Here is a 27,847-nt window from a genome sequence, read left to right on the forward strand (position 1 = left end):
TTCTCTGGCAAATGCCAAACGTCCTGCTCGGTGTTGGGCTGTAAGCCCAACCCCCACCTGTGGACGTTGGGCCCTCATATCACCCTCATGGAGTCTGTTTCTGACCGTTTGAGCAGACACATGCACATTTGTGGCCTGCTGGAGGTCATTTTGCAGGGCTCTGGCAGTGCTCCTCCTGTTCCTCCTTGCACAAAGGTGGAGGTAGCAGTCCTGCTGCTGGGTTGTTGCCCTCCTACAGCCTCCTCCACGTCTCCTGATGTACTGGCCTGTCTCCTGGTAGCGCCTCCATGCTCTGGACACTACGCTGACAGACACAGCAAACCTTCTTGCCACAGCTCGCATTGATGTGCCATCCTGGATAAGCTGCACTACCTGAGCCACTTGTGTGGGTTGTAGACTTCGTCTCATGCTACCACTAGAGTGAAAGCACCGCCAGCATTCAAAAGTGACCAAAACATCAGCCAGGAAGCATAGGAACTGAGAAGTAATCTGTGGTCACCACCTGCAGAACCACTCCTTTATTGGGGGTGTCTTGCTAATTGCCTATAATTTCCACCTGTTGTCTATCCCATTTGCACAACAGCATGTGAAATTGATTATCACTCAGTGTTGCTTCCTAAGTGGACAGTTTGATTTCACAGAAGTGTGATTGACTTAGACTTACATTGTGTTGTTTAAGTGTTCCCTTTATTTTTTTGAGCAGTGTATATTAAAAGTTTTTTTTTTTACGTTATTACCTCTCCGAGTGTTACCAGTAGCAGAGTGCCTGTCTATACAATAGATATATTTACAAAATGATGCAACATAAAGTAGACATATGGGAAATGTAAAGTAATAACTATTTTATGAGGTAACACTTTCTGTTTTAAAAGCAGAGAAATTGAAATGTCCGAATCTCATGCTCCGATGCGCTCACTTGCCCTGCGCTAGATCGCACGGGCTCTTTTGTTTACAATAACATACTGCCAGGCGGAAGCTTTTGCCCGGCAGTGTGTTCGATGACGTCACCGGCTCTGATGGGCGTGCTTTAGTGCTGCCCTAGCCGTTTTACTGGTTAGGGCAGCACTAAAGCCTGCCCATCAGTGCCGGTTACGTCACCGGGCTTCCTGGCAGCCCCATGGAGAGCCCCGGTACGTCACCAGAACTCCTGAAAATGCCTTTGCCATGCACGATTTAGCGCTGGGCAAAGGAGAGCATCGGAGCATGAACTGCTCCGATGCTAGCCTCAGGGCGAAAATGGAGGTATGTCCGGTTCAGAGCTGAACCCGGACAATCCCTTTAAAGTGATATATGGCAGGGTCCTGAAAGGGTTAAAGTACTTACGCTAACAAAACACCTGTTGTCAGGCAGGTTATTGTTAGGTTATTGTGCAGAAGGTGCGAGGTCTCTGGTCACATAGTGTGGTCATTTCTATTTGCTCCACTGTGTTTTATACAACAGGTTCTGTGAGATTCCAAGCTGCTATTAGCAGAGAGATCACTGCTGTGTGTGCAATTTATATGGAAGCTGCGACGCTTTATGACCCTGTTTATCTGGTTGCTGTACCACTGATACTTACAAAAAAGGACATGTCTAATGACGAGGAGCGTACATACAGATACTGGATTTACCTGCATAGAGGAGAGAAAGGCTTACATAATGAGTTTCCATATAGCCAATAGGTATCCAAAGTATAGGAAAGCAATGTGAGTCAGTATAAAGGGCAAGAGATAGATTAGATATGTCATCATGATAATACATGGTGCAAATTCCAATGTCACTGCTTGCTTTTTGTTTTTTCAGAAAAAAAAGTGGATAAATATCTGGTTAAAAACATGAGGGTAATATTGGAAATCAGTTTTGCGTTGGCGTAGTTTATGCCACATTTATCAAATGCCACATGTTTGATAAATTTGTCTTTTAAACCTAACACTTTTGTCTAGAAAAGCTACTCTAGTTTTCCTACTACACCCTCTACCTGTTAACCCGGCTCCCTGTGCCTGCAGTTCTTTCCGCAAACACAGATATGGGCACCAGGCCACACTCCTCCCCACTGCTGCATGCCATTCTGACAGGCGCGGGCAGCCGGGTTTTTAGCTGTGGTCTGCGCTCCTGCCACTGGCATGGCTCTGAGCGGAGCTTGTGTGCATATAGGGTGTGTGCAGGCTTCTCTTTCCTCCTTATGTGAGGCAGCATGTGCATGCCCCCTATCTTCCCCAGCCTATGACTTGTCTGCAGGATGTATTTAAAGGCGACTCTTTCTACAGGAAGACGCCTGAGCAACTTTGGTTCCTAACCTAGTCTAGTTTCGTTTTAGCAAAGGTGTTTCTGTGATTCTTTACGATTACTATGTCATGAATCTTGTTTAAAGGACTCTGCCTGTCTGCCACCTGCCCCTGACCTTGTACCTCTTTTATGGACCTCACTATATTGCCGCCAGCCATGACCTCAGACCTTGTACTCTAACGTTGCCTTGCCACTGCCTGATAAGCCTATGGCCCCCCAGCGCCCTCTGGGTGTACCGTACCATCTGGAGGTCAGTCCATGGGTCCACACCCAGGTTCCATTCCCTCATGTTCCAGCCGTTCTCAGAAGTAGCACCTGGTGTACCCCTTTGGAATGTCTATTCTCACCATCAGAGGTATCGTGAAGAACGAGGGATGCACTTAGACATCCCCCTCTGAGGAGGTTGGTCACGTGGGATAGTGGGTTTGCACCCGCTGATCATTACACTTCATGGAGAGAGTATGCGACTTTTTTACGACTTTTTAAAAAGGTCTCAATTATACATCTGAGTAAAACTCATTACGATAGCTAACCACACTTACTTTTCCACCCACATTACAAAACTAGAGTGAGTGGTTTAAAAATGCAAAAAAAGTCGCAAAACTGGAGTGAGTGGTTTAAAAATGCAAAAAGTCGCAAAAGCCCTATTTTGTGACTTTTTGAAGCCAGAATTATGGAGTGTAAGCATGATAAATCCCTGACTACTTTCTTGCATCTGAAATTTTACATCTATAAAATGCTATCATAAGGGTGCTGTTACCTGTGAGTCTAAGCCAAAGTAACTGCACACAGTTTACTGCGAATTGCTGGTCTGCACCTATACTTTCAACTTGAAACCAAGGTAAGAATAGGTGCAGCCTGGCTGGCACTCAGCAGTAATCCACATCCGGCTGCCGAAAGAGTACTAGCCCCCATCCTGCTAAATATTCATCATTCAGCTCTTCAGTGTATAACTCAAATAGTTATGGAGTTGACTACAATTGGCTGGCTTTATAGGCTGTGTTTTTATTGTGGAATGATCAGAAGTGTCATATAAGTGTCTTCCAATTGAATAGGTATAAGCTAATACATTGTAGAGTTCGATATCTCAATGAAGTACAGGGACTACATGGACACACTTGAGCTCATCCTGTATCTACTGTTATAAATCCTTTTCTCTGAGCAACTTTATTGGAACATATTGTTCACAGGAGTACTAAAGTAAACTTCAATAATGCAGTATAGGAGTCATATGTAAAGGCCAGTATTTACAGGCAAGCAAGTTTAACCCCTTCCCGACTGCCCACTGGGTATATACGTCCTATCTGCATATACCCCGTGCACATAACACGTATATAAACTTTCAGGCAGCGCTTTGATCAGCGCTGGCATTAAAGCTCCTGCTCCTGCAATCTAGCAGCAGCAGGTCTGCCTGCTTCTGCCTTCTACCGCTTCTGCCTTCTCCTTTGCCAGGAGGACAGCACTGCACGAGCGTGTTAGTCCCGACGGTCACAAGACCGCTGAGAGTGTCTGGCGCAAGGGCAGGAACAGAGCAGGGTCTCAGGAGACCCTGATCAGCTCTGCCTGTGTGTCATGCCCCCACGAGGGCTGTTTTCCCCTATAAATGCTCCTGTGGATTCCCCCAGTTACAGTGGAAAGAGTGAAAAAAAAAAAAAGTGTTCTCCAGAGGTATTTTAATGACCTCCTGGGTCCCCAGCGTTGTTTTTAACTTTTTTTCCCCCCCAAAAAAAATGTAAAATATAAGTAAAATACAAGGAGCTTCCTTTCCCTCCAGAACGTGTTGGCGTATCACTGGTCCCCACATCCCCCTCTTTCCCCTCCAGTTCTGTTTTGCCGCCTGCCCACCTTCCTCTGTAGTATGTCATCCAGCCCCGTTCTCCCATATGACCATTGATGTTCTAGGAGAGGACAGGTGTTGACCATCTTAGGCCTCCTGCACACGACCGTTTTTTTTCCCCGTTTACTGGCCATTTTTTGCGTTCCGTATACGGAACCATTCATTTCAATGGTTCCGCAAAAAAAACGGAATGTATTCCGTATGCATTCCGTTTCCGTTTCGTTTAGGCCGAATGCACACGGCCGTGTTCCGCGGCCGAGAGCGGTCCGTGGTGTGCCGGGCTGGATTCCTGTTCAGAGCAGGAGCGCACGGCGTCATTGGTTGCTATGACGCCGTGCGCTTCATGTCGCCGCTGCACTACAGTAATACACTATACGAGTGTACGAGTGTATTACTGTAGTGCAGCGGCGACATGAGTGTATTACTGTAGTGCAGCGGCGACATGACCCTGGGAAAGCGTCTTCTGTTTCTTTCTGCTGGTGATAACTGGAAACCATGCGGAGAAGATGTCAAGCGAGCAGTTGCTGTAGGCATAGGCAGTGGTCGGGAACGGTTTCCCTAGTCAGACCCTGAGACAGGGAGGGGGCTAATGAGACCCTGCCTACCTACACGGAGTTCTTGCCCCGCAAGGAGCGACCCCGTCCGGATGCCTGTCCCTGGTGGGGGCCGGTATCCCTGGTATACCCTAAACAATTCCCGACGTGTCACGTTTCATTTGCATAAAACTCATCAGGGGAAATATATATTAGAGGGTAACAGGCAAACCAAGCCTGTAGTTTAAAGGGGAAAAGGAAAATAGCAACAATAAAGCCAGAGGGCTAATAACTCTGAGCTGGGCCAGGTAGGGCCGCTATGGCTCAAAACAGGCAGGAGGGTGGGCCAGTGGGACCATTCAAGCTCAGATAAGAGAGAAGTGTGGTCGGGCCAGTGGGACCAAACAACAACGAAAGCAAACACAGGTGGACCTAAAGTGCCGGTGTGCCAGTGGCCCGCGTCAGCACAATAGTATGCAGCTATGAGGCATAACAAGGTCCCTGTGAGGCCCAAAACGTTGGGTGCGTAGTAAGAGGCTGTCGGAGAATGAGTACCTTCAAAGTGCCACTTTTAAGAGGTGGGCGTCCCTGGACAACTGCCGCTCTGCGCTCTGCCTCTTAAAAGTTCCATTCATTGTGTCCATCATGGGTGAGAGCGTTCCTTTTCTATACTGGCATTACCTTGCTTTTGTCTAGGCCCACGCGGGCCTGTCATATATGTGTGTTTTGTATATTTTCTTTTTGTGCCATTTATCCTAATATTACCTATTAAATGTTAAGTTTTATTCCCTCTGTCCCCATCCAAGGGGATCAGTTCATATGCCTTTGACTCTTGGGAGTATATTGGATAAGCCATCACTGAGCTAGACCATTTGTATTGATTTTTTCCAAATTTCTTTCCAAATTTACAAAAATCTGCACAAATGTTTTTTTCCCCAGAGCATGTAAATGAGGTATATAGTGCCCCATTCTCTTGGATTCGATGTTGAATACTAGTGGATTTCAGTATGGAATCCATGCTGAAATTCTTACCAGATTCAACACATGTGAACAATGCCATGCCTGGAAGAGTTGAAAACTTTTGCAGAGTGGAAAGGGCTGAAAATATCTGGGGCTCAGCATGGAAAGAATTCTTTGCAATGCAATTGCGCCCACGATTGTGCCCTAAGTTAAGAAAGTTGCATAATTTGAGCTTATTGAGAAGAGATGGCACACTGCAATACACTAAAAATAAACAGGAAAGAGGAAGCAAGTAAAAGATGTCATTTCTCGAAAGAATGTGAAACCATAGAACTCTGCTACACTCGTTTCAACATCTCAGAAATAAAGCAAGGCTCTGTTTATACTACATTTGGCTAATAAAAGTATGATTAAAAAAAAAGTAAGACATTTGCATCCCCAGTCATGGATTATTTAGTGTTTCATAATATGGATCAGTTGGTATACATTCATCTGTTAAGAGGAAACTGAAGGTTTGCAATGTTTTTCGAGAAATACACTGCACAAACACGTGTCATACTTACAGATTTCTTGGTTTGCATTTCCAAGAAAAGTGCTGTTTTATAGTATGCAAATGAGCCCCAGAGGCTCCAGTCACAGCCATTAATGACGAAGCCTCAATCACTTTGACTGACAGGCAGTGCAGATATCATCACACCTGGCCCTGATGTCTCCCCAAGTCTCGAGCACCTGTGCCGTACACTTCCGGCGCAGTACACTACACAGGCTCACTGGCAGATGGCCTCTGTAGTGCGCCTGTGCCGTCTACGTCACGGTCCACCCAGAAGATGAAGAAGGAGGCATCACTGAGAAGGACACTAATCTACTGCCGCTGGATCTTTCTTTTTGGTAAGTATTCCCGTGCAGCACTACATTCACATTGCCACTAATGATCTGGCCACCAATATATCACGTATATGTACATCAGGGTTGGAGGCACACTGGTCTGTATTTTGCATTCCTTATGGGCTATGCTTTGTCTTTGTAATATTTGATTTCATTTGTGGTTTATATGCATGGCTGCCTTTTATTTCCTATTGTCTCGTGATATCCGTTACTTATACTAGCTTTCTGGTTTCTTTCTATGCACTTTACTGGCTACCTGTACCTTTTGTGATTAGATGATAGGTTTGGGGGCTTTATTATGATGTATTAAGCCCATGTGATATATGAAGCTACTTACTACATGACCATGTAACTTCCCTTTTTTCTGTATATGTATACCGCTGTTGTGATTTATTTTAATATTATTAACATTATTGATGTGTACTAATAAAGGTCTTTGATTATTCATATTGATTATTCAGTGTGGTGGTTTTTGGTCCTATTGGTATGAACCAATATATCAACCAAAACTTAGTGTGTGCCAACCTTCCCACTCAGTTACCTAGTAAAAGATTAGTATAAGTGAATTTGCGTGTTTTTTTTTTCTTTATTTAGCCACACCTGGCCTCACCCACTTTATCTGACTTCTATGTCAGAAAAAGTGGACCAAGTGCTTCATAAATGTGGCACTCATTCTAAACACCATATTTGTCAATGTATTCACACCACACAACTGTCGCAAATACAAATCTCCTGCTTCCCATTTGTTACAAAGCTGGCTGTGTGCAGTCACCACTAGAGGGGGCATAGGAATTGATGCAGTTAAAATTGAATTAGGAGTTGTAACAATCTGCACTGAGCTTCTTCTATGTTATTTGGTCCTCAAGTGAACAGGTAGCCAGTCATCATTTAACAGATCTGAGCAGAGCAGTGAATTGAGAATTAGTGAAGATGAGGAGAAGCAGGAGAGGAGGCTGATAAGGAAGTATTTTTCTCTGATTAGATATATTACAGTTTCTTGTTTTCGCCTGTACTATTAATCTATAAAAAAATAAATAATGAAACGACGATTACTCCTTAAATAAAGATCATAATTTTGCCAGTGAAAAAAGGTGCTATAAATTTGTGGTCAGTGTGTGGTACTTGGGAATATGAAATCAAGTTATAATTTGTTTTGCAGGTTTTGCACAAGTATTATTGCCCAGGATGATAAGGGAAATATTTACCATGGAAGGAACTTGGATTATGACTTTCCTGATATATTAAAAAAACTGACCGTTGATTTGGATTTTGTACAAAATGGGAAGGTACAGTATACACACACTTTCCAGACAGTGGAGGAATTTCTCTTGTGTACTATATGTATATTTGTCTACCCACCAGAGTACCTTGGGCCCATCATTCGCACAAACTTTTTTGTGTTGTTTTATGTTTGCTATATATAATATATAAAATTGTGGAACGGATGCGGACCCAGAACTACGGACGTGTGAATGGACCCTAAGTTCAGTAAAATGTAAAAAAAAAAAACTGCCTAAGGATTCCCTTACATGTAAGCCCCAGTAAACATACACAGATGAGATGCACCTTTACTTGCACTTGAAACCATATCAAGTGTCATACTTAACCACCTCAGCCCCCAGTGCTTAAACACCCTGAAAGACCAGGCCACTTTTTACACTTCTGACCTACACTACTTTCACCGTTTATTGCTCGGTCATGCAACTTACCACCCAAATGAATTTTACCTCCTTTTCTTCTCACTAATAGAGCTTTCATTTGGTGGTATTTCATTGCTGCTGACATTTTTACTTTTTTTGTTATTAATCGAAATTTAACGATTTTTTTGCAAAAAAATGACATTTTTCACTTTCAGTTGTAAAATTTTGCAAAAAAAACGAGATCCATATATAAATTTTGCTCTAAATTTATTGTTCTACATGTCTTTGATAAAAAAAAAATGTTTGGGTAAAAAAAAAAAATGGTTTGGGTAAAAGTTATAGCGTTTACAAACTATGGTACAAAAATGTGAATTTCCGCTTTTTGAAGCAGCTCTGACTTTCTGAGCACCTGTCATGTTTCCTGAGGTTCTATAATGGCCAGACAGTACAAACACCCCACAAATGACCCCATTTCTGAAAGTAGACACCCTAAGGTATTCGCTGATGGGCATAGTGAGTTCATAGAACTTTTTATTTTTTGTCACAAGTTAGCGGAAAATGATGATTTATTTTTTTTCTTTCTTACAAAGTCTCATATTCCACTAACTTGTGACAAAAAATAAAAACTTCCATGAACTCACTATGCCCATAAGCGAATACCTTGGGGTGTCTTCTTTCCAAAATGGGGTCACTTGTGGGGTAGTTAAACTGCCCTGGCATTCTAGGGGCCCAAATGTGTGGTAAGGAGTTTGAAATCAAATTCTGTAAAAAATGACTGGTGAAATCCGAAAGGTGCTCTTTGGAATGTGGGCCCCTTTGCCCACCTAGGCTGCAAAAAAGTGTCACACATTTGGTATCTCGGTATTCAGGAGAAGTTGGAGAATGTGTTTTGGGGTGTCATTTTACATATACCCATGCTGGGTGAGAGAAATATCTTGGCAAAAGACAACTTTTCCAATTTTTTTTATACAAAGTTGGCATTTGACCAAGATATTTATCTCACCCAGCATGGGTATATGTAAAATGACACCCCAAAACACATTCCCCAACTTCTCCTGAATACGGAGATACCACATGTGTGACACTTTTTTGCAGCCTAGGTGGGCAAAGGGGCCCATATTCCAAAGAGCACCTTTCGAATTTCACTGGTCATTTTTTACAGAATTTGATTTCAAACTCCTTACCACACATTTGGGCCCCTAGAATGCCAGGGCAGTATAACTAGCCCACAAGTGACCCCATTTTGGAAAGAAGACACCCCAAGGTATTCGCTGATGGGCATAGTGAGTTCATGGAAGTTTTTATTTTTTGTCACAAGTTAGTGGAATATGAGACTTTGTAAGGAAAAAAAAATAAAATAAAAAAATCATCATTTTCCACTAACTTGTGACAAAAAATAAAAAATTCTAGGAACTTTCCATGCCCCTCACGGAGTACCTTGGGGTGTCTTCTTTCCGAAATGGGGTCACATGTGGGGTATTTATACTGCCCTGGCATTCTAAGGGCCCTAAAGCGTGAGAAGAAGTCTGGAATATAAATGTCTGAAAATTTTTACGCATTTGGATTCCGTGAGGGGTATGGTGAGTTCATTTGAGATTTAATTTTTTGACAAGTTAGTGGAATATGAGACTTTGTAAGAAAAAATATATATAATTTCCGCTAACTTGGGCCAAAAAAATGTCTGAATGGAGCCTTACAGGGGGGTGATCAATGACAGGGGGGTGATCAGGGAGTCTATATGGGGTGATCATCCCCCTGTCATTGATCACCCCCCTATAAGGCTCCATTCAGATGTCCGTATGTGTTTTGCGGATCCGATCCATGTATCCGTGGATCCGTAAAAATCATACGGACATCTGAATGCAGCCTGACAGGGGGGGTGATCAATGACAGGGGGGTGATCAGGGAGTCTATATGGGGTGATCACCACAGTCATTGATCACGCCCCTGTAAGGCTCCATTCAGACGTCCGTATGCGTTTTGCGGATCCGATCCATCTATCAGTGGATCCGTAAAAATCATGCGGACATCTGAATGGAGCTTTACAGGGGGGTAATCAATGACAGGGGGGTGATCAATGACAGGGGTGTGATCAGGGAGTCTATATGGGGTGATCACCACAGTCATTGATCACGCCCCTGTAAGGCTCCATTCAGACGTCCGTGTGCGTTTTGCTGATCCGATCCATCTATCAGTGGATCCGTAAAAATCATGCGGCCGTCTGAATGGAGCTTTACAGGGGTGTGATCAATGACAGGGGGGGTGATCAATGACAGGGGGGGTGATCAATGACAGGGGAGGTGATCAATGACAGGGGGGGTGATCAATGACAGGGGGGTGATCAGGGAGTCTATATGGGGTGATCACCCCCCTGTCATTGATCACGCCCCTGTAAGGCTCCATTCAGACGTCCGTATGCGTTTTGCGGATCCGATCCATCTATCAGTGGATCCGTAAAAATCATGCGGACATCTGAATGGAGCTTTACCCCCCTGTCATTGATCACCCCCCTGTAAAGCTCCATTCAGATGTCCGCATGATTTTTACGGATCCACTGATAGATGGATCGGATCCGCAAAACGCATACGGACGTCTGAATGGAGCCTTACAGGGGCGTGATCAATGACTGTGGTGATCACCCCATATAGACTCCCTGATCACCCCCCTGTCATTGATTACCCCCCTGTCATTGATCACCCCCCTGTAATCAATGACAGGGGGGTGATCAGGGAGTCTATATGGGGTGATCACCACAGTCATTGATCATGCCCCTGTAAGGCTCCATTCAGATGTCCGTATGCGTTTTGCGGATCCGATCCATCTATCAGTGGATCCGTAAAAATCATGCGGACGTCTGAATGGAGCTTTACAGGGGTGTGATCAGGGAGTCTATATGGGGTGATCACCACAGTCATTGATCACGCCCCTGTAAGGCTCCATTCAGACGTCCGTGTGCGTTTTGCGGATCCGATCCATCTATCAGTGGATCCGTAAAAATCATGCGGACGTCTGAATGGAGCTTTACAGGGGTGTGATCAATGACAGGGGGGTAATCAATGACAGGGGGGTGATCAGGGAGTCTATATGGGGTGATCACCACAGTCATTGATCACGCCCCTGTAAGGCTCCATTCAGACGTCCGTGTGCGTTTTGCGGATCTGATCCATCTATCAGTGGATCCATAAAAATCATGCGGACGTCTAAATGGAGCTTTACAGGGGGGTGATCAATGACAGGGGGGTAATCAATGACAGGGGGGTGATCAGGGAGTCTATATGTGGTGATCAGGAGTGATCAAGGGTGAATAAGGGGTTAATAAGTGACGGGGGGGGGGGTGTAGTGTAGTGTGGTGCTTGGTGCAACATATTACTGAGCTGCCTGTGTCCTCTGGTGGTCGATCCAAACAAAGGGGACCACCAGAGGACCAGGTAGCAGGTATATTAGACGCTGTTATCAAAACAGCGTCTAATATACCTGTTAGGGGTTAAAAAAATCACATCTCCAGCCTGCCAGCGAACGATCGCCGCTGGCAGGCTGGAGATCCACTTTCTTACCTTCCGTTCCTGTGAACGCGCGCGCCTGTGTGCGCGCGTTCACAGGAAATCTCGGCCATCGCGAGAGGACGCGCCGGCGCGTCCAGGAGGAATGAATCAACCACCTAGAACGGCTCAATATTTTTAATAAGGATCAATTGAAATTATTTTTAGCCCAGAATGAGTAAAATGCAATCACTAAAAAAGAATAACCCTGAAAAGGTGATTAATGCCAGCGGAAAGTGACTTCACTGTCTTTTTTACATGGGACTGACAGTGGCTGAGCTTTATGGGCACTCTTGCTGCTGACCCTCATCAGAATGTCATACCCTGGGCCCGCCAAAAAATACTACGTATCACCACACAAACTGAACACGACATTATTAAATTTGACAGAAGATTATCCTCATTTTCATGTTCTTCACGCCATGTTCTCCAGTTTGTTAAAGATAAGATATTGTGTCTTCTTTTGTAGACTGTATACACAGGAACAACCTTTTTGGGTTACGTTGGTCTGTGGACTGGTCAAAGGCCCTATCAGTTTACTGTATCTGCCGATGCAAGAGGTATACTATATAGCTACATTTATAAGTTGTACATAAGATGTATGTTTTATGCTTGGCTCACACATTAGCCAGTTAAGGAGCAAAGTCATTTTGGTCTTCAGGACCAGGCACAGTTTAGATGTGTTTTTGCATGTGTCAGTTTAAGGCTGCTTGCACGTGACTTTTCTGTGTCGCATCCTCATTTTTTGTGGACCCATTGACTTCAGTGGGTCCTCAGTCCGCATTTTGTGGACAAGTATAGGATATATTCTATGCTTTTGCGGATCGGACATACGGATGCGGAAAACACATGGATCATCAGTGTGCTTTCCACATCCATATGTCTGTTCCGCAAAAAGGATAAAAGAATAAAACATAGAAGGATAAAATAATACGCAGACCATGGATCCACAAATGCTGATGGCATGTGTATTTTGTGGATTTGCGGAACACAAAACGGATATGGTTGTGTGCATGGAACCTAATGGCTACAATCCTTTTTATTTGCTGGTCTAGCAACATGATTTTTGCAGAGCAGCCACTGTTACAGGGGAAAACTACCCAGTACAAGTGACAGTTGTGTGCTGGGTGTAATTAGACCTAGCAGTAGCCTACTAGTACCAGAGTTTCGGCGACAGTGTAACCAGTCACAAGATCACGTGGACAATAGAGGCAGCGTCACTGTCGGTATTCTATACACAGCTCTCATTGAGTGCTGTGTATACAGAATAGAGGAGAAGCTGTGAACAATGTTTCTCATTCTCATTAGATGTTTACTGTGTGTGTGTAGGAAACTAAATTTCCACTCATTTTAGGCTACATGCACACGAACATTAGGGCTCCGTGCCCGTCGCAATGCACGGGCACAGACCGTGGGGCAGCCGCATGCGGATCGCAGACCCATTCACTTGAATGGGGTCCACGATCCGCATCCGACGGTCTGCACCGCAAAAAGTAGTGCATGCGCTACTTTTTTGTGGTGCGGAGGCACGGCCAGAAACACCATGCAAGCACTCCGTAGTGCTTCCGTGGGGTTCCGATCCGTGCCTCCGTTCCGCATCTCTGTGGTTGAGGACCCATTCAAGTGAATAGGTCCGTGATACGGAATGCACACGGCCGGTGCCCGTGTATTGCAGACCCCCTGTATGCAGGCCGCAATACGGCCACGGGGGGGGGACACGGTCGTGTGCATGTAGCCTTAAGGTGATTTTCTTTGGTGGTAAATTTTGTCTCATTACGTGCTGTCAAAGGGGTTTTTTGGTGGTAGTGTTATGTGACCGATGTGATGTTCTATATAGAAACATTTAACAGAGCTGACTCTCTTGCATCGACTTGCTGGTTCATGGCAGTAGAAATTGCATTGCATTGTGGACTTTATCCAAGGCTGTAACTCTCCAAAGTACAAGAGAAGTTACAACCTTTATGTAGATTAGCGTTTTGTGTAAAATGTAATATGGAGTTTAAATGTGAATATGACGTACAGTAAAAATCAAAGTAGTTCTCCTCCTGGATGAAGGAAAACTTTCTCTTTAGTGCCAGAAACCCCAAATCAGCTGTCTGCGGATTGGTCACTTTTCCTTAGGCTCCATTCAGACGTCCGTGAATGGTCCGGATCCATTCCGCAATTATGCGGAACAGGTGCGCACCCATTCATTTTCAGGGGGCCAGAAAGGATGCCGACAGCACACAGTGTGCTGTCCGCATCCTCACTTCAGCTCCGCGGTCCCGAACTTCCGGGCGCATAAAAATAGAACATGTCCTATTCATGTCCGCAATAGCGGACAAGAATAGGCATTTTCTATTATATTGCTGGCCATGTGCACATGGCCGGTGTCAGTGTTTTGCAAATCTGCAAAACACTTACGGACATGTGAATGGACCCTTATGGAGAAGATTCTGGTGTGGCTTACTGTATATCCTTTGTCTTTGCATTCTTTTTGCCCCAGGAACCACTGCATAGCCTATAAGACTCCCTATGCAAACTTGGCGGTCTCCGCATGGAGAAACATTGTTTACCCATATACTGTACACTGTAATGTTATAATTTTCATTATGAAAGTAAATCTAATTGCTATCAATTATTTAACTTCAGAGCGTGGGCGTGAGAATTGGTGGAAAAATGCAATTGCCGCTTTTTTCGAAAGAAGTTCTCCTGTCAGCTGGTTAATGAGAGATGTAAGTACACAAACATGTTTTTCTTAATGCACAGAAACATTGAATTACAGCCACTGCTGTTAGGAAAATGTAACTAATTATAATATAAATCAGGATTTAAAATTTCATTCAGATCTTGACATGTGTGGTTTAGTAACTACACTGCACAACACAGAGTTCATATTACATGGAGGACTGCAAGTACAGACATGTCAGGAGAGGTCACAAGTCCTTTGTACAGCTTTATCTTAGAAAACGTTCTTTTTAAAAAAAAAATCTATATTTATGCATTTTCACAAATAGACAAATTGACAAATTCAATGCACCATAATCACCAGCACGTTGGCCAGCACTACTGTGCAAAATGTTAATGTAAGAATTGTTGTCATACATGGAGTGGTGCAAAAAACAACCAGAAACCCCAGCATATCAAGACAAAACCACAGACAGGGTAAGGCAAAGACATGAGCACAAGAGCAGGAAGAGAGACAAAAAACGAAATAGATAGTAGAAGGAAAAAATAAAAAATAAGACAAAGGGAGTACTCATGGGGAACCAAAGAGAAAGTAAGTTACACTCATGCTAGGAAATACCGGTAGCTGTCTGGTATTTCACGGACTTTTGAAAACTGATCCAATGATACCATCTTCTGTGGAAGAGGCATAGAGATCCTCCATTTGCATCACCTCCTGAATTCTGGCAAGCCACTGCTCAGTTGTTGAATCCTCAGTTTGGTGCTATGGGGCAGTGATATAAACTTGCTTTGCATTGACTAAATGTTGAACCATTAAAGTAAAGTAGAATAGGGTAGTAGGAGTAAAAGCGAGTGGGTAATCTGTGAACTTAAAAGTAATACCGAAGATAGCCAACCAGGGCTGGTGCAAGGATTTTTGCCACCCTAGGCAAAAGCTAATTTTGCCGACCCCTTGACTCCGCCCATTGACCACGCCCCTTTACCCGCCCTCCATTATGTAATTTGCCCCCCAGTGCTCCACTAAGTAATACTGCCCCCACTGACAGTGCACAGTCACACTGCCCTCCAGCCAGGCTCCATTATGTAATTTGAAATTGCCGCCAAAACCCCCCCACCCACGTACGTACTTGTGTCGCTCGCTGACGCTGATGATCCTGTAGTCTAGTCTGTACTTGCCGCCGGTGTCCATTGATATTTCCCTACCACGTAATACTTCAATACCCTGAGTCGTCACGTCACTTCCTGTTGTGACGTCCCGGATATGACGTTGCATAAGATCATGTGTATCAGCACGAGATCCCGCGAGACCCGTGACCTCCGGTCTCGCGGGATCTCGCGCCGAAGTGACTGAAGAATTTTATGCCGGTGTTCTGCCACTTTTCTATACCCGGACAAAAGTCTTTACCCGGAAGTGATGTAGCTGCACCGGAAGTCACGTGGATGCTTTGGAATCAGCTGGAGGAGGGGGTGTGCGCGCTGCGCAAGCGCATTCGGCTAAAGTATAGTAATCTGGCAGAACACTGCGAGCCCGTAATCTACATTAATTTGTACCTTCGCGGGCTTGCTTCGCGCGCCACGCATCGGGCTCGGCCTCGCTGCGCTCGGCATTTGCTAAAACTAACTCAATCCCGCCATTGATAGTAAAGAAAGAAATGGATGGTAAAAAAAGAGATGGATAGTAAAGAAATGGAGGGCTGGGAAAATGCAGGGGCGTTCTGCCAGATTAACATACTTTAGCAGAATGCGCTTGCGCAGCGCGCACACCCCCTCCTCCAGCTGATTCCAATGCGTCCGCGTGACTTCCGGTGCAGCTACATCACTTCCGGGTATAGACTTTTGTCCGGGTATAGAAAAGTGGCAAAACACCGGCGCAGGATCGCAGTGCATCCATGATCCGGCCAGCAAGTACAGGAACGAACAGAAGGAGTCAAGCAGCCGCAGGAGATGATGTCAGAGATGGATCACAAGTAGGGGGCGTGGCGCGGGCGGCGGCTAGTCGGGATTCGGACTCCAGAGCGCCGGCGCCCCCAGGCAGAGTGTGCTCTACGCGGTGGCCTACTCTGCTTATGGGTGGCGCCGGCCCTGTAGCCAACACCAAACTGTTCTAGAAAATATGAAGTAATGTACCTTCATAAGATCCACATCTCCAACAGAGAGGACAAACTAAAGGTAATAAGGCATGAAATTTGGAGGGAACATTGTACCATTTGGAAAGTAGTTTGTAAACCACTTCCTGAACTGTTTATAATATGTCAAGACATCTAGACCAGTAGCCTTGCTTGTCTGATATTTGTTGCATGGATTGTCCAAATGGCATTTATCATGTAGAGAAAGTTAATACAAGGCACTCACTAATGTATTGTGATTATCCATATTGCTTCCTTTGCTGGCTTGATTCATTTTTCCATCACATTATACTCCAGGGGTTACGACCACCCTGCAATCCATCAGTGGTGGCTGTACTTGCACACTATAAAAAAGGCGCCAACCTCTGTTGTGTCCGGGACAGCATGTCACTGACATTATTTGTTATTGCTCTCATTGCGATCAAGTGGCAGAGGGGAAGGAGGAGTGAAAGAGCAAAATTTTGTAGAAGACTGGAGGATCTTATATACCAATTTTCAGGGCAATTGGAGCGCCTTTGATTCGTGTAGAATAGATTCAGGCGCAAATTAAATGTAAAAAAAAAATTGACGAATCGGAGGACACGAAAAGAAACTTCAAGAAATTTGCTCATCTCTGTTAAAAATAAAGCCCCAGATGATGAGGTGTATAGTTCTCCAAACATCTGTCAATTGGTTGAATGTAGTAGGTTAAGGATTTTGTGGTGTGTCGACAGAGGAAGATTAGAAGAATGCCTGGAAGAGTCAGGAACAGGTGGGGTTTGTCCAGGGGCGAGCTGCGGTGACAAATATCAGAACAGTACTTGCGGTTCTGGACAGAGTGCAACATGAACCAGTGGGGGGTGGAGTCACCAGCCATGCTCACACTAGATGCCGAAAAAGCGTTCGATAATGTCAGGTGGGCATGGCTGGAGGCGGTCCTCGATAGAATGGAAATCACTGGCGCCTTTAGGGTGGTTCTGTCGCAGATGTATCATAGGCCACAGGCAAGGGTCTTTACGCAGGGATATTTGTCCAAACCGTTTGATCTGCAAAAGGGGACCCGGCAGGGGTGCCCACTATCCCCATTATCTAGCACTTGAACCCCTGGCTAGAGAACTCTGCAAATCTGATTTATTCGAGGGGATTAGGGTAGGTAAGACAAAAATAAAAGCGGCACTATTTGCCGATGATATTATTCTGTTCATGTCAAAACCACATGAGCAGGTCGATAGAATTTTCGAGGCCTTGGAGAGCTTCGGGAAGTATTCAGGGTATAAAGTGAACGCCTCAAAATGCGAACTTTTACCGCTTGACCAGAGGACACATCAAGATGCAGCCGGTAGCAAGGGTGTTGACGTTTCTCTAATTAAATCCCAAATCAAATATCTAGGTATAAAAATCGGAAGGACACCGCACTCTATCAGTTAAACTACCCACCTTTAATTCATAACATTAAAGAAAACCTCGCTAGATGGCAAAAACTGCCGTTGTCATTGATGGGCAGGTGTCATTTAATTAAAATTATGGCAATGTCAAAACTGCTGTACCCACTCCAGACTATACCGGTACTCCTGCGCCATGTAGATGTGAGGGGCCTAGAGAGGAGTTTCACAAGCTTCATTTGGAATGGCAGGAAATCAAGAGTCTCACTGCGGAAACTAAAATTGAGGAGGGAAAATGGAGGGCTAAATGTTCCAGATATCAGGGGTTACAATTTAGCTTGTTTGAGTAGACATCTAATAGATTGGTTCAATGGGACATCTCATTATTCTAATCTGAGGTTGGAAAAACAACTGGCGGCACCCTGGGACTTGAGAGCTCTAGTACATACCAAACTTTCGAAATTACCTCACTTGGCTAGGTGTTCGCTAATTTTGAGGGACTCTATTATAACGTGGAAAAATATCAGAAAACTATATAACTTACCATATCAGATCTCGAAACATCTCCCTATTCATATAACCCAGCCTTTCTACCAGGGATATCTGAAAGGTCATTCCAGGGTTGGGAGTCTAAGGGAATTAGGAGGGTAGGTGATTTGTTTCATAGCCAGGAAGCCAGGTGGGCGACTCTACAAGAACTGGAGAGTAGATGGGGCCTGACTGGATCGAATTTGTTCCCATATCTGCAGATCAGAAATTATTGTAGAAGCCTAGCTCTTAGCTTGGCTGGCGAATGGCACCGGAATAAATTTGATTCATTTCTGGTATCCAATAACAGACATTCCATATCGCATCTGTATAGCAGTTTGCGGTCCCTTTGGGAAGATTCTGTTTCCCAGGGATTGTTTAAGAGATGGGGGAACAAATTGGACCTTGTAGAGGTACAACAGACTGTTAGGATAGCATAGCAGCCCTACATAAAGCAGTGTTAAATGATTTAAAAATCATTCACCAAGCACTGTATGGATTTGATCTGCCAGTAACTGGTGCAAAACCAGATAGGATGGTAGTGTGTCCAAAATGCTCTATACCTAAAACTGACCTTCTACACGGTTTGTGGAGTTGTACAAAACTGGAGGAATACTGGAAGATTGTGGGTCAGGTTCTACGGGATGGTAGCAGTTATAGGGAAGAACTTACTATTCAAGTAGCAATATTACATGCTGAAGCTCAGGAGGAGCTGACTGAGGGGGGAAGTGGATTGAAAAAGGGCCTCACAGCAATGGGGCACAGGATAGTCTTAGAGGCTAAAAGGTGCCTGCTATCTACCTGGCTGGAGTCAAGGGTCCCATCAAAAGAAGAGCTATTGAGGCGTTTACGCCATATGTTTCATTTGGAATGGCTGGAAGCTATTGGTAAAAAGGAGACAGCTGGGAAAAAGTTGTATAAAATTTGGAAAAAGTTCATGTTGAATTACATGGAGGAGGCAGAGACATCTGTGGCAATGGAGCCCTTTACACTAACAGTCTGGTACCTGCAGGAGGATATCAAGGGACAGCTGGGGAGGCTTAAGGTCTGTGGTCGCTAGTGACTTAGGAAAGGGTGGGACGGATGAGTATATGACATATCACGACCAAGGGTTAGAGATCGAGGGGAGTAAGTAGGAAGCCCAGAGAGATTTAAGTTTCCTTTCAAGTTCTGTATTTGTTTTATTTTTATTATTATTGCTGACTATATAAGGGGGGGAGGGGAATGGGAGGGGACTAAAATAAAAAATGTATTGTGCTGGAATGTATCAACATTAATGTGTCATTTATTGTATGTGGCATATGATTTATCTCGGACGGCAATGTAACGAATATGGAAATTGTAATCTGTGCTGTATTTTGGATGATACTATACTGTTTTTAAAGATCATGTCGCAATACTAATAAAAAAAAAATTGTAAAAAAATAAAATAAAAATTTAATGTTTTGACTCAATTTTACCACTTTCATAAAGTACAATATGTGATGAGAAAACAATCTCAGAATGGCCTGGATAAGTAAAAGTGTTTTAAAGTTATTACCACATAAAGTGACACATGTCAGATTTGCAAAAAATGGCCTGGGCAGGAAGGTGAAAACTGGCCTGGGGTTGAAAGGGTTAAACAAAGTATGCACCCTTGCCATCACTGTGAGATTCCATATACTGTATTTTCCGGCGTATAAGACGAGCCCCAACTTTTCCATTTAAAATAAAGGTTTTGGGCTATACTCGCCGTATAAGATTACCCCGAATGCCCAGTCTTCAAGACGATCTTCTCCAGTCCAGGGAACTGACTGGGATCTGTGGATGGCACTGTTATGGGAGGGGGATCTGTGGATGGCACTGTTATGGGGAGGGGGATCAGTGGATGACACTGCTATGGGGGGGTCTATGGATGACACTATATAGCATCTTATGCTATATGTCATCCACAGATCCCCCTTCCCATAACAGTGCCATCCACAGATCCCCCTTCCCATAACAGTGCCATCCACAGATCCCCCTCCCCTAAACAGTGCCAACCACAGATCCCCCCTCCCCTAAACCATGCCATCCACAGATCCCCCTCCCCTAAACCGTGCCATCCACAGATCCCCTCCCCTAAACAGTGCCATCCACAGATTCCCCTCCCCTAAACAATGCCATCCACAGATCCCCCTCCCCGACGCTCACAGGAGTACATTTATAAACTGTAATCGGTAACTTTAACTTTAATCATCGCTCATCTGTTTACTAGGATACCTTACTCTCAGCTCCGGTAACAGCAGGCAGTGCGGGTGGCGCTCACTCACTGACGTTACGCTCCTGCGCCGCCTAGTCGGAGGAGCAGGCACGTGACATCAGTAAGTGAGTGCCGCCCGCACTGCCTGCTGTTACCGGAGCTGAGAGTAAGGTATCCTAGTAAACAGATGAGCGATGATTAAAGTTACCGTTTACAGTTTATAAATGTACTCCTGTGAGCGTCGTGGCCCTGTATATTCTAACCCCCAGGCAAGCGTCCCCGTCACAATGGGGACACCTGGGGGTTAGAATATTCCACCGGATTTGAGTTTTCACGATCTAACTGAGATCGTGAAAACTCAGATCCGAAGGTATATTCTAACCCCCAGGCAAGCGTCCCCGTCACCATGGGAATCCCTGGGGGTTAGAATATACCATCGGATCTGAGTATACCCGGCATATAAGACAACCCCCGACTTTTGAAAATTATTTCTAGTGTTAGAAAGTCGTCTTATACGCCGGAAAATACTGTATTCCCATGTAGTGGAACTGAAGATGAAAATAGATGCGCTTTTCATCTTGGAGTCTGGAGAGATGCTATGATAAATATCCAGAAATCTGTCATCTTAGGTATTTGTATTTGATTCACACCGAAGTGGGTCTCATGTAAGACAGTCACTGCTGCCATTTTTTTCCAGAGAGGATGCAAAAAAGGAGGATAATTTCTTTGAAACATTAAAGGGGTTTTTTGAGATATTTATACTCATGACCTATCCCGAGTGTCAGACTCCCACCAATCAGGTACTGATGACCTGTCTGGAGTATAGGTCATCAGTAAAAGAAAACCTCTGTAAAATGACAACTTTGTATAAAAAAATGGGAAAAGTTGTCTTTTACAGAGATATTTATCTCACCCAGCATGGATATATGTAAAAATACACCTCAAAACACATTGCCCTACTTCTTCTGAGTACGGCGATACCACATGTGTGACACTTTTTTGCAGCCTAGGTGCGCAAAGGGGCCCAAATTCCAATGAGAATCTCTACGATTTCACAGGGCATTTTTATGCATTTGGATTCCAAACTACTTCTCACACTTTAGGGCCCCTAAAATGCAAGGGCAGTATAAATACCCCACAAGTGACCCCATTTTAGAAAGAAGACACCCCAAGGTATTCCGTGAGGGGTATGGTGAGTTCATGTAAAATTTTATTTTTTGTCACAAGTTAGTGGAATATGAGACTTTGTAAGAAAAAAATAAAAATAATAATTTTCTGCTAACTTGTGACAAAAAATAAAAACTTCCATGAACTCACTATGCCCATCAGCGAATACCTTAGGGTGTCTACTTTCCGAAATGGGGTCATTTGTGGGGTGTTTCTACTGTCTGGGCATTGTAGAACCTCAGGAAACATGACAGGTGCTCAGAAAGTCAAAGTGCGTAAATTCACATTTTTGCACCATAGTTTGTAAACACTATAACTTTTACCCAAACCAATAAATATACACTTATTGGTTTTTTTTTTAATCAAAGACATGTAGAACAATAAATTTAGAGAAAAATTTATGTAGAAATGTAGTTTTATTTGAAAAATTTTACAACAGAAAGTGAAAAATTACATTTTTTTGCAAAAATTTCGGTCAATTTCGATTAATATCAAAAAAAGTAAAAACGTCAGCAGCAATGAAATACCACCAAATGAAAGCTCTATTAGTGAGAAGAAAAGGAGGTAAAATTCATTTGGGTGGTAAGTTGTATGACCGAGCAATAAACCGTGAAAGTAGAGTAGGTCAGAAGTGTAAAAAGTGGTCTGGTCATTAAGGGGGTTTAAGCTAGGGGAGCTGAGGTGGTTAAGGCTACTTTCACACTCGCATTTGGTGCAGATCCGTCATGGATCTGCACAGACGGATCCGTTCAGATAATACAAACGTCTGCATCCGGATGCGTTTTTATTATTTTTCAACATAGCCAAGACGGATCCGTCTTGAACACAATTGAAAGTCAATGGAGGACGGATCCGTTTTCTATTGTGTCATAGAAAACGGATCCGTCCCCATTGACTTACATTGTGTGTCAGGATGGATCCGTTTGGCTCAGTTTCGTCAGACGGACACCAAAACGCTGCAAGCAGCGTTTTGGTGTCCGCCTCCAAAGCGGAATGGAGATGGAACGGAGGCAAACAGAGCCAAACTGATACATTCTGAGCGGATCCTTTTCCATTCAGAATGCATTAGGGCAAAACTGATCCGTTTTGGACCGCTTGTGAGAGCCCTGAACGGATCTCCCAAACGGTAAGCCAAAACACCAGTGTCAAAGTAGCCTAAGTGGACTCTAGTACTCAGATCCCATTGTCAGCTGCAAGGACCAACTAAACATTGCAGGTCCCCCCACCCCCCGAGAAATGATATAGTGAGAGAGAGGGCTTCCGATCGTGATCGCCCATATACATTACTCACTCACATGATATCCGAATCAAGTAGTCAGTCACTAGCACTGCGCAGAGCAGACTGACCATCTGACGTCACACGCTGCATCTGCCTGCAGATTCGCGCCAGACCAGTCAATTCTGGTTTGCAGGCGTGGCAGGAAGTGGAAGGAAGAAGCAGGCGAGCAGCTCCGAGCAGGAGTGCCAGGAGGAACACACTCAGTCAGTCTAAGGAGTAGGAGTGGACTCTCAGGAGCGCAGCTGCGCTGAGCCTGAGGTAGTGTCTACTGACTGGCCTGTGCTGCCAGGGATTGCTGAAAGGGGTTAATAAATACTGTCAATGGGGACTGCTGAGAGGGGTTAATAACTATTGTGAAAGGCCCTTCACAGTAGTTATTAACCCCTTTCAGCAGTCCCCAATTCACAGTACTTATTAACCTCTCAGGGGACTGCTGAAAGGGGTTAATAAATACTGTGTGAAGGGGGCACTGTCTGGCTCCCTCCAGTACAACCCCTGGCCCCTCCACAAGTTCTTCTCTTTCCGCCCCCCCTTCCCCACAACAGAGTCATCCCCACAGATGCCCATAACAATGTCATCCCCACAGATGCCCCCATAACAGTGTGTCATCCCCACAGATGCCCCCATAACAGTGTCATCCCCACAGATGCCCCCATAACAGTGTGTCATCCCTACAGTGTGTCATCCACAGATGCCCCCATAACAGTGTGTCATCCATAAGCACCACATAATTTTTTGTCCGCCGCCACAAAACAATCTGGATCCGCCACTGAGTCTGCATTAGTTTAAATTAGAGTGCACTGGGTCCTGTACAGCTGAAAGGTACTGGATCTCAACCGTGACACGACCACACCGTGGTCAAGGAACCGTCAGGATCATGAAGGTCTCAGCAGTCCCCTATAGACCCCGATATTATGGATTATGTTTATGTGAAAACCCCTTTAGTGGCCTCATGGACAATCTGAAACCTGGGCCTGTTATGATCAATCCATTACTGGTGTGGCATTATTCTAAGCAGGGGTTGTCCTAACAGGACAGCCCCTTTATGAGCAAAGTAGACCTTTTTAGCTTTATCACTGGTGGGGTTTACTTATTCATTTATGTTTGTTATATATTCATTGCACATCATTTATTGCCAGGCATTGAATGGTGACAAAGATTTTGAGACTGCGGCTATGCGACTCTCCAAGACACCAATCATTGCTGAGACATATTATATTATGGCTGGCACACAGTCACATGAGGGATTGGTGATCACCAGAAACAGAAATGGACCTGCTGACATCTGGCCTTTGGATCCTTTAACTGGAGAGTGAGTGATTTCAGTAGAGTTTGTAAAGAAATATTGTGCAATTCCTAGTTCTCCTATAAATTGTTAGGCTTTACACTCACAACACTTGGGGACTATGGCAGCAAAGCAGCAGGGGAGTAGTAAAGTATTACTCGTTTTGTTATTTTACACAGTACTGTCCATTCAAATGTTTTCTATGGTCCAAATATTGTGGACCATGATCCATGATGATTTGGCCTAAGGCATCATATTCAAGCATCTCCTAGCCCGGGCTGAGATGTACTTTTGTGCAGTGACATGAAGTGACAAAATGGAAAATCTATGTCCATCTTTTCAGTTCTTTCTCTTTTTTTGGCAGATGGTTTCGTGTAGAGACAAACTATGACCACTGGACCACTCCACCTCCTGATGATGACCGAAGGTATAATTTTTAAATTAGTAGAAAACAGATAATGCTCACCATGCCACCTATTCCATCTTCAGACATGAAATATCTGTAACAGCGGCTGCTGTGCGCCGCTGTTCCCTGCTTCTCTCCTGGGCACCGTGTTCAGCGGTGATCTGCTGCCAGTGCGTCCCCATTCACCGCTGTAGTCCTGTGCTCTGTCCTTGTAGGTACTGTTTGTTCTGGGATCCGCTCCACAGTTTCCTTTCAGCCCTGGCCACAGCATGCTTGCTGCTTCTTCCCTGCATCACTTCCTGTGCTTTATGGGTTAGATCATGTGACCTCACTGACCAATCCTAGCCCTCCTGCACGTATATAAGTGTCTCAGCTCCCTTCCCTATGACGGATCTCAATACCGGAAAATATTAACGCTAGTGTGAAAGTAGCCTTAGTAAATTGAGTGTGTTATTTATACAGCACAGTAAACAGGGTAAAAATACCAGAAAGCAATGATTGAGCTACTACCCCTCAAAAAGTTAATCAATAATTCATATGTAAACTAAAAAAAAAAGTGCCATTGAAGAATACAACTTGTATCAAAAAATAAAATCAGGCGAGATAATTGTGAAATATTGGCTAAATCCTGAAATACCTATGAAGAGAGAATGGTTAGAAGTGGTGGATCAGAGAAGTAAAATTTAAAGAAATATATTTTGTTATAATAAGTGCATAGAAGGGATTTATGAACAGATATAAAAGCAATGGGTATGGTTTTTGGGGAAAACAAATGTTACACCTTTTTTTCTTCTCCCTTCCTTCTCTTCCATGGGGTGGCTGGGTGGGATTGATAGGGGTTTACCTTAAATTATGTATGTGGTAATGAAGGTTTATGGTAGTGAATCATGCTGAAATGCAATAAAAGAAGAAAAAAGTGTGGCTATATAGTGACAAAAGAAACAAAAGCTTGGTTGTGAAGGCCCAAAATAGGCTAGTCTTTAAAGTTGTGAGTTGTCCTACCATTTGGTAGACTCACTGTAAATCACTTCAAAGGGAATTTGTCACCAAGTCAGACTGCCTGCATGGACAGATAAGTGTAGTTCACCTCATTAAACACTGTTTTTCTTTTGGTAATCCGAGGCTCCGTCGATGTTTTTCTTAATATGCAGATTAGGCCTTTGGTGCAATGAGGGTGTCACCGTTTTAACTTTTTTAACCCAAGATCCACTCATTTCTGTGGTCAGCCCCTCTCTCTGTGCTTTGTCACTCCTGGCCCTATCAATCAAAGCAGCGAGGGAGGGGCTGACCACATAAAGAAGTGGAATTTGGATGCAAAAAGAACAATGGTGATGCTCTTATTGTACCAAAGGCCTAATATGCATATTAAGAAAAAGTATCATAACTCGGGAACGGAGCTTCAGATCAACAAAAGGAAAACATCTTTTTAATCAGGTGAACCACAGCTATGTGTTTATGCACATAGATAGGGAGGTCACTTATGACAGATGCCCTTTAAAACGTGTATTTAAAGCGCTTCTAGATAATTGGTATAAACATGATTCCCAGAATAAACCTTTTGAAAAGTTGAAAGATGTTCAGGTTCCAGTTTATGTCCTGTCTTCCTATTTTTGTAATACTTGTTCATTCCTTGTGGTATGTGTTGCAGGACTCCAGCTATAAAAGCTCTGAATGCTACTGGGCAAGCGAACATCAATATAGACACATTATACAAGGTGAGATTGGTGATCACTTTGTATGTCTGTTTAGTTGTTATAATCAGTTGTATTGTACTGGGTCCAGACTGCTTGTTAGTCATACATTTTATCTGTATTAGGCTTCGTTCACATTACCATTCAGCCCTTCCGTTCTCCTGCCCCGTCTAGGGGCAGAAAAACTGAAAGGACGGATTTGGCACTGTGCCCACAGCCGATAATCGCTAACGAGCATTCGTTGTAATGCTCGTTAGCAATTGTCTTGCAGTGTAATACTGCCGCCGATCACCCGATGAACGAGCAAACGCTCGTTCATCGGGCAATTCTGATTTTTAAGCATGCTTAAAAATTAGTGTATTCCGATGGCAGATCGTGCTGTCTAACAGCGATCTGCCACCAGCAGAACACTAGACAGTATGGGGATGAGCAATAGCATAGCGATCACACCTCCCCATGCTATAGAGAAAATCGCTGCATGTAATAACAGCGGTCTCCTCTGCTAGCTAGAGATTGTCGGGAGAGAATGCTCCCAACAATCGCTTGCTGATCTGCCTGTCTAATACAGGCTTAAGTGTTTTCAAATGGTACATCATCCCGGCTCTGTTGGAAAATAGTATGCTACCATCTTTCTAGCCTGCTACATACGTATAAAGAACACAACAACCTTATAGAAAATTCACCTAACCCAGTTATCTAACATTTGAACAAACTTGAAATGTCATATGTTTTGATCAGCAAGTGTCAGGATCCTAAAACCCCCTACGTTCACTGAAAAGAAGAGGCAGGAGTGTTCAGTTGAGTCTTGCCCCATCAGCTTTTCTCGGCTCTCTTTGTCTCATTTTGGAGATACAAGCAGAGCAGTGTATAAAACCATAGAAACTGCTGTCTCCCCTGAATATGTATGTACAGTCGTGGCAAAAAGTTTTGAGAATTACATAAATATTGGAAATTGGAAAAGTTGCTGCTTAAGTTTTTATAATAGCAATTTGCATATACTCCAGAATGTTATGAAGAGTGATCAGATGAATTGCATAGTCCTTCTTTGCCATGAAAATTAACTTAATCCCCAAAAAACCTTTCCACTGCATTTCATTGCTGTCATTAAAGGACCTGCTGAGATCATTTCAGTAATCGTCTTGTTAACTCAGGTGAGAATGTTGACGAGCACAAGGCTGGAGATCATTATGTCAGGCTGATTGGGTTAAAATGGCAGACTTGACATGTTAAAAGGAGGGTGATGCTTGAAATCATTGTTCTTCCATTGTTAACCATGGTGACCTGCAAAGAAACCCATGCAGCCTCATTGCGTTGCATAAAAATGGCTTCACAGGCAAGGATATTGTGGCTACTAAGATTGCACCTCAATCAACAATTTATAGGATCATCAAGAACTTCAAGGAAAGAGGTTCAATTCTTGTTAAGAAGGCTTCAGGGCGTCCAAGAAAGTCCAGCAA

The 27,847-nt window shown here is 44.0% G+C and overlaps 1 protein-coding gene across 1 annotated transcript in view; it reads left to right on the forward strand.

Moving 5' to 3' along the window:
• The window catches only part of NAAA (N-acylethanolamine acid amidase), a 67,391-nt gene that overhangs the window by 28,927 nt on the left and 10,617 nt on the right, over positions 1-27,847 (forward strand). The window contains exons 3-8 of the mRNA XM_040417953.1: positions 7,640-7,766; positions 12,129-12,219; positions 14,291-14,373; positions 24,148-24,320; positions 24,658-24,720; positions 26,348-26,414. Coding sequence (XP_040273887.1) covers positions 7,640-7,766; positions 12,129-12,219; positions 14,291-14,373; positions 24,148-24,320; positions 24,658-24,720; positions 26,348-26,414 — 604 coding nt within the window. The remainder of the gene's footprint in view (positions 1-7,639; positions 7,767-12,128; positions 12,220-14,290; positions 14,374-24,147; positions 24,321-24,657; positions 24,721-26,347; positions 26,415-27,847) is intronic.

Source organism: Bufo bufo, chromosome 2, assembly GCF_905171765.1.
Source record: "Bufo bufo chromosome 2, aBufBuf1.1, whole genome shotgun sequence".
Lineage (NCBI taxonomy): Eukaryota > Metazoa > Chordata > Amphibia > Anura > Bufonidae > Bufo > Bufo bufo.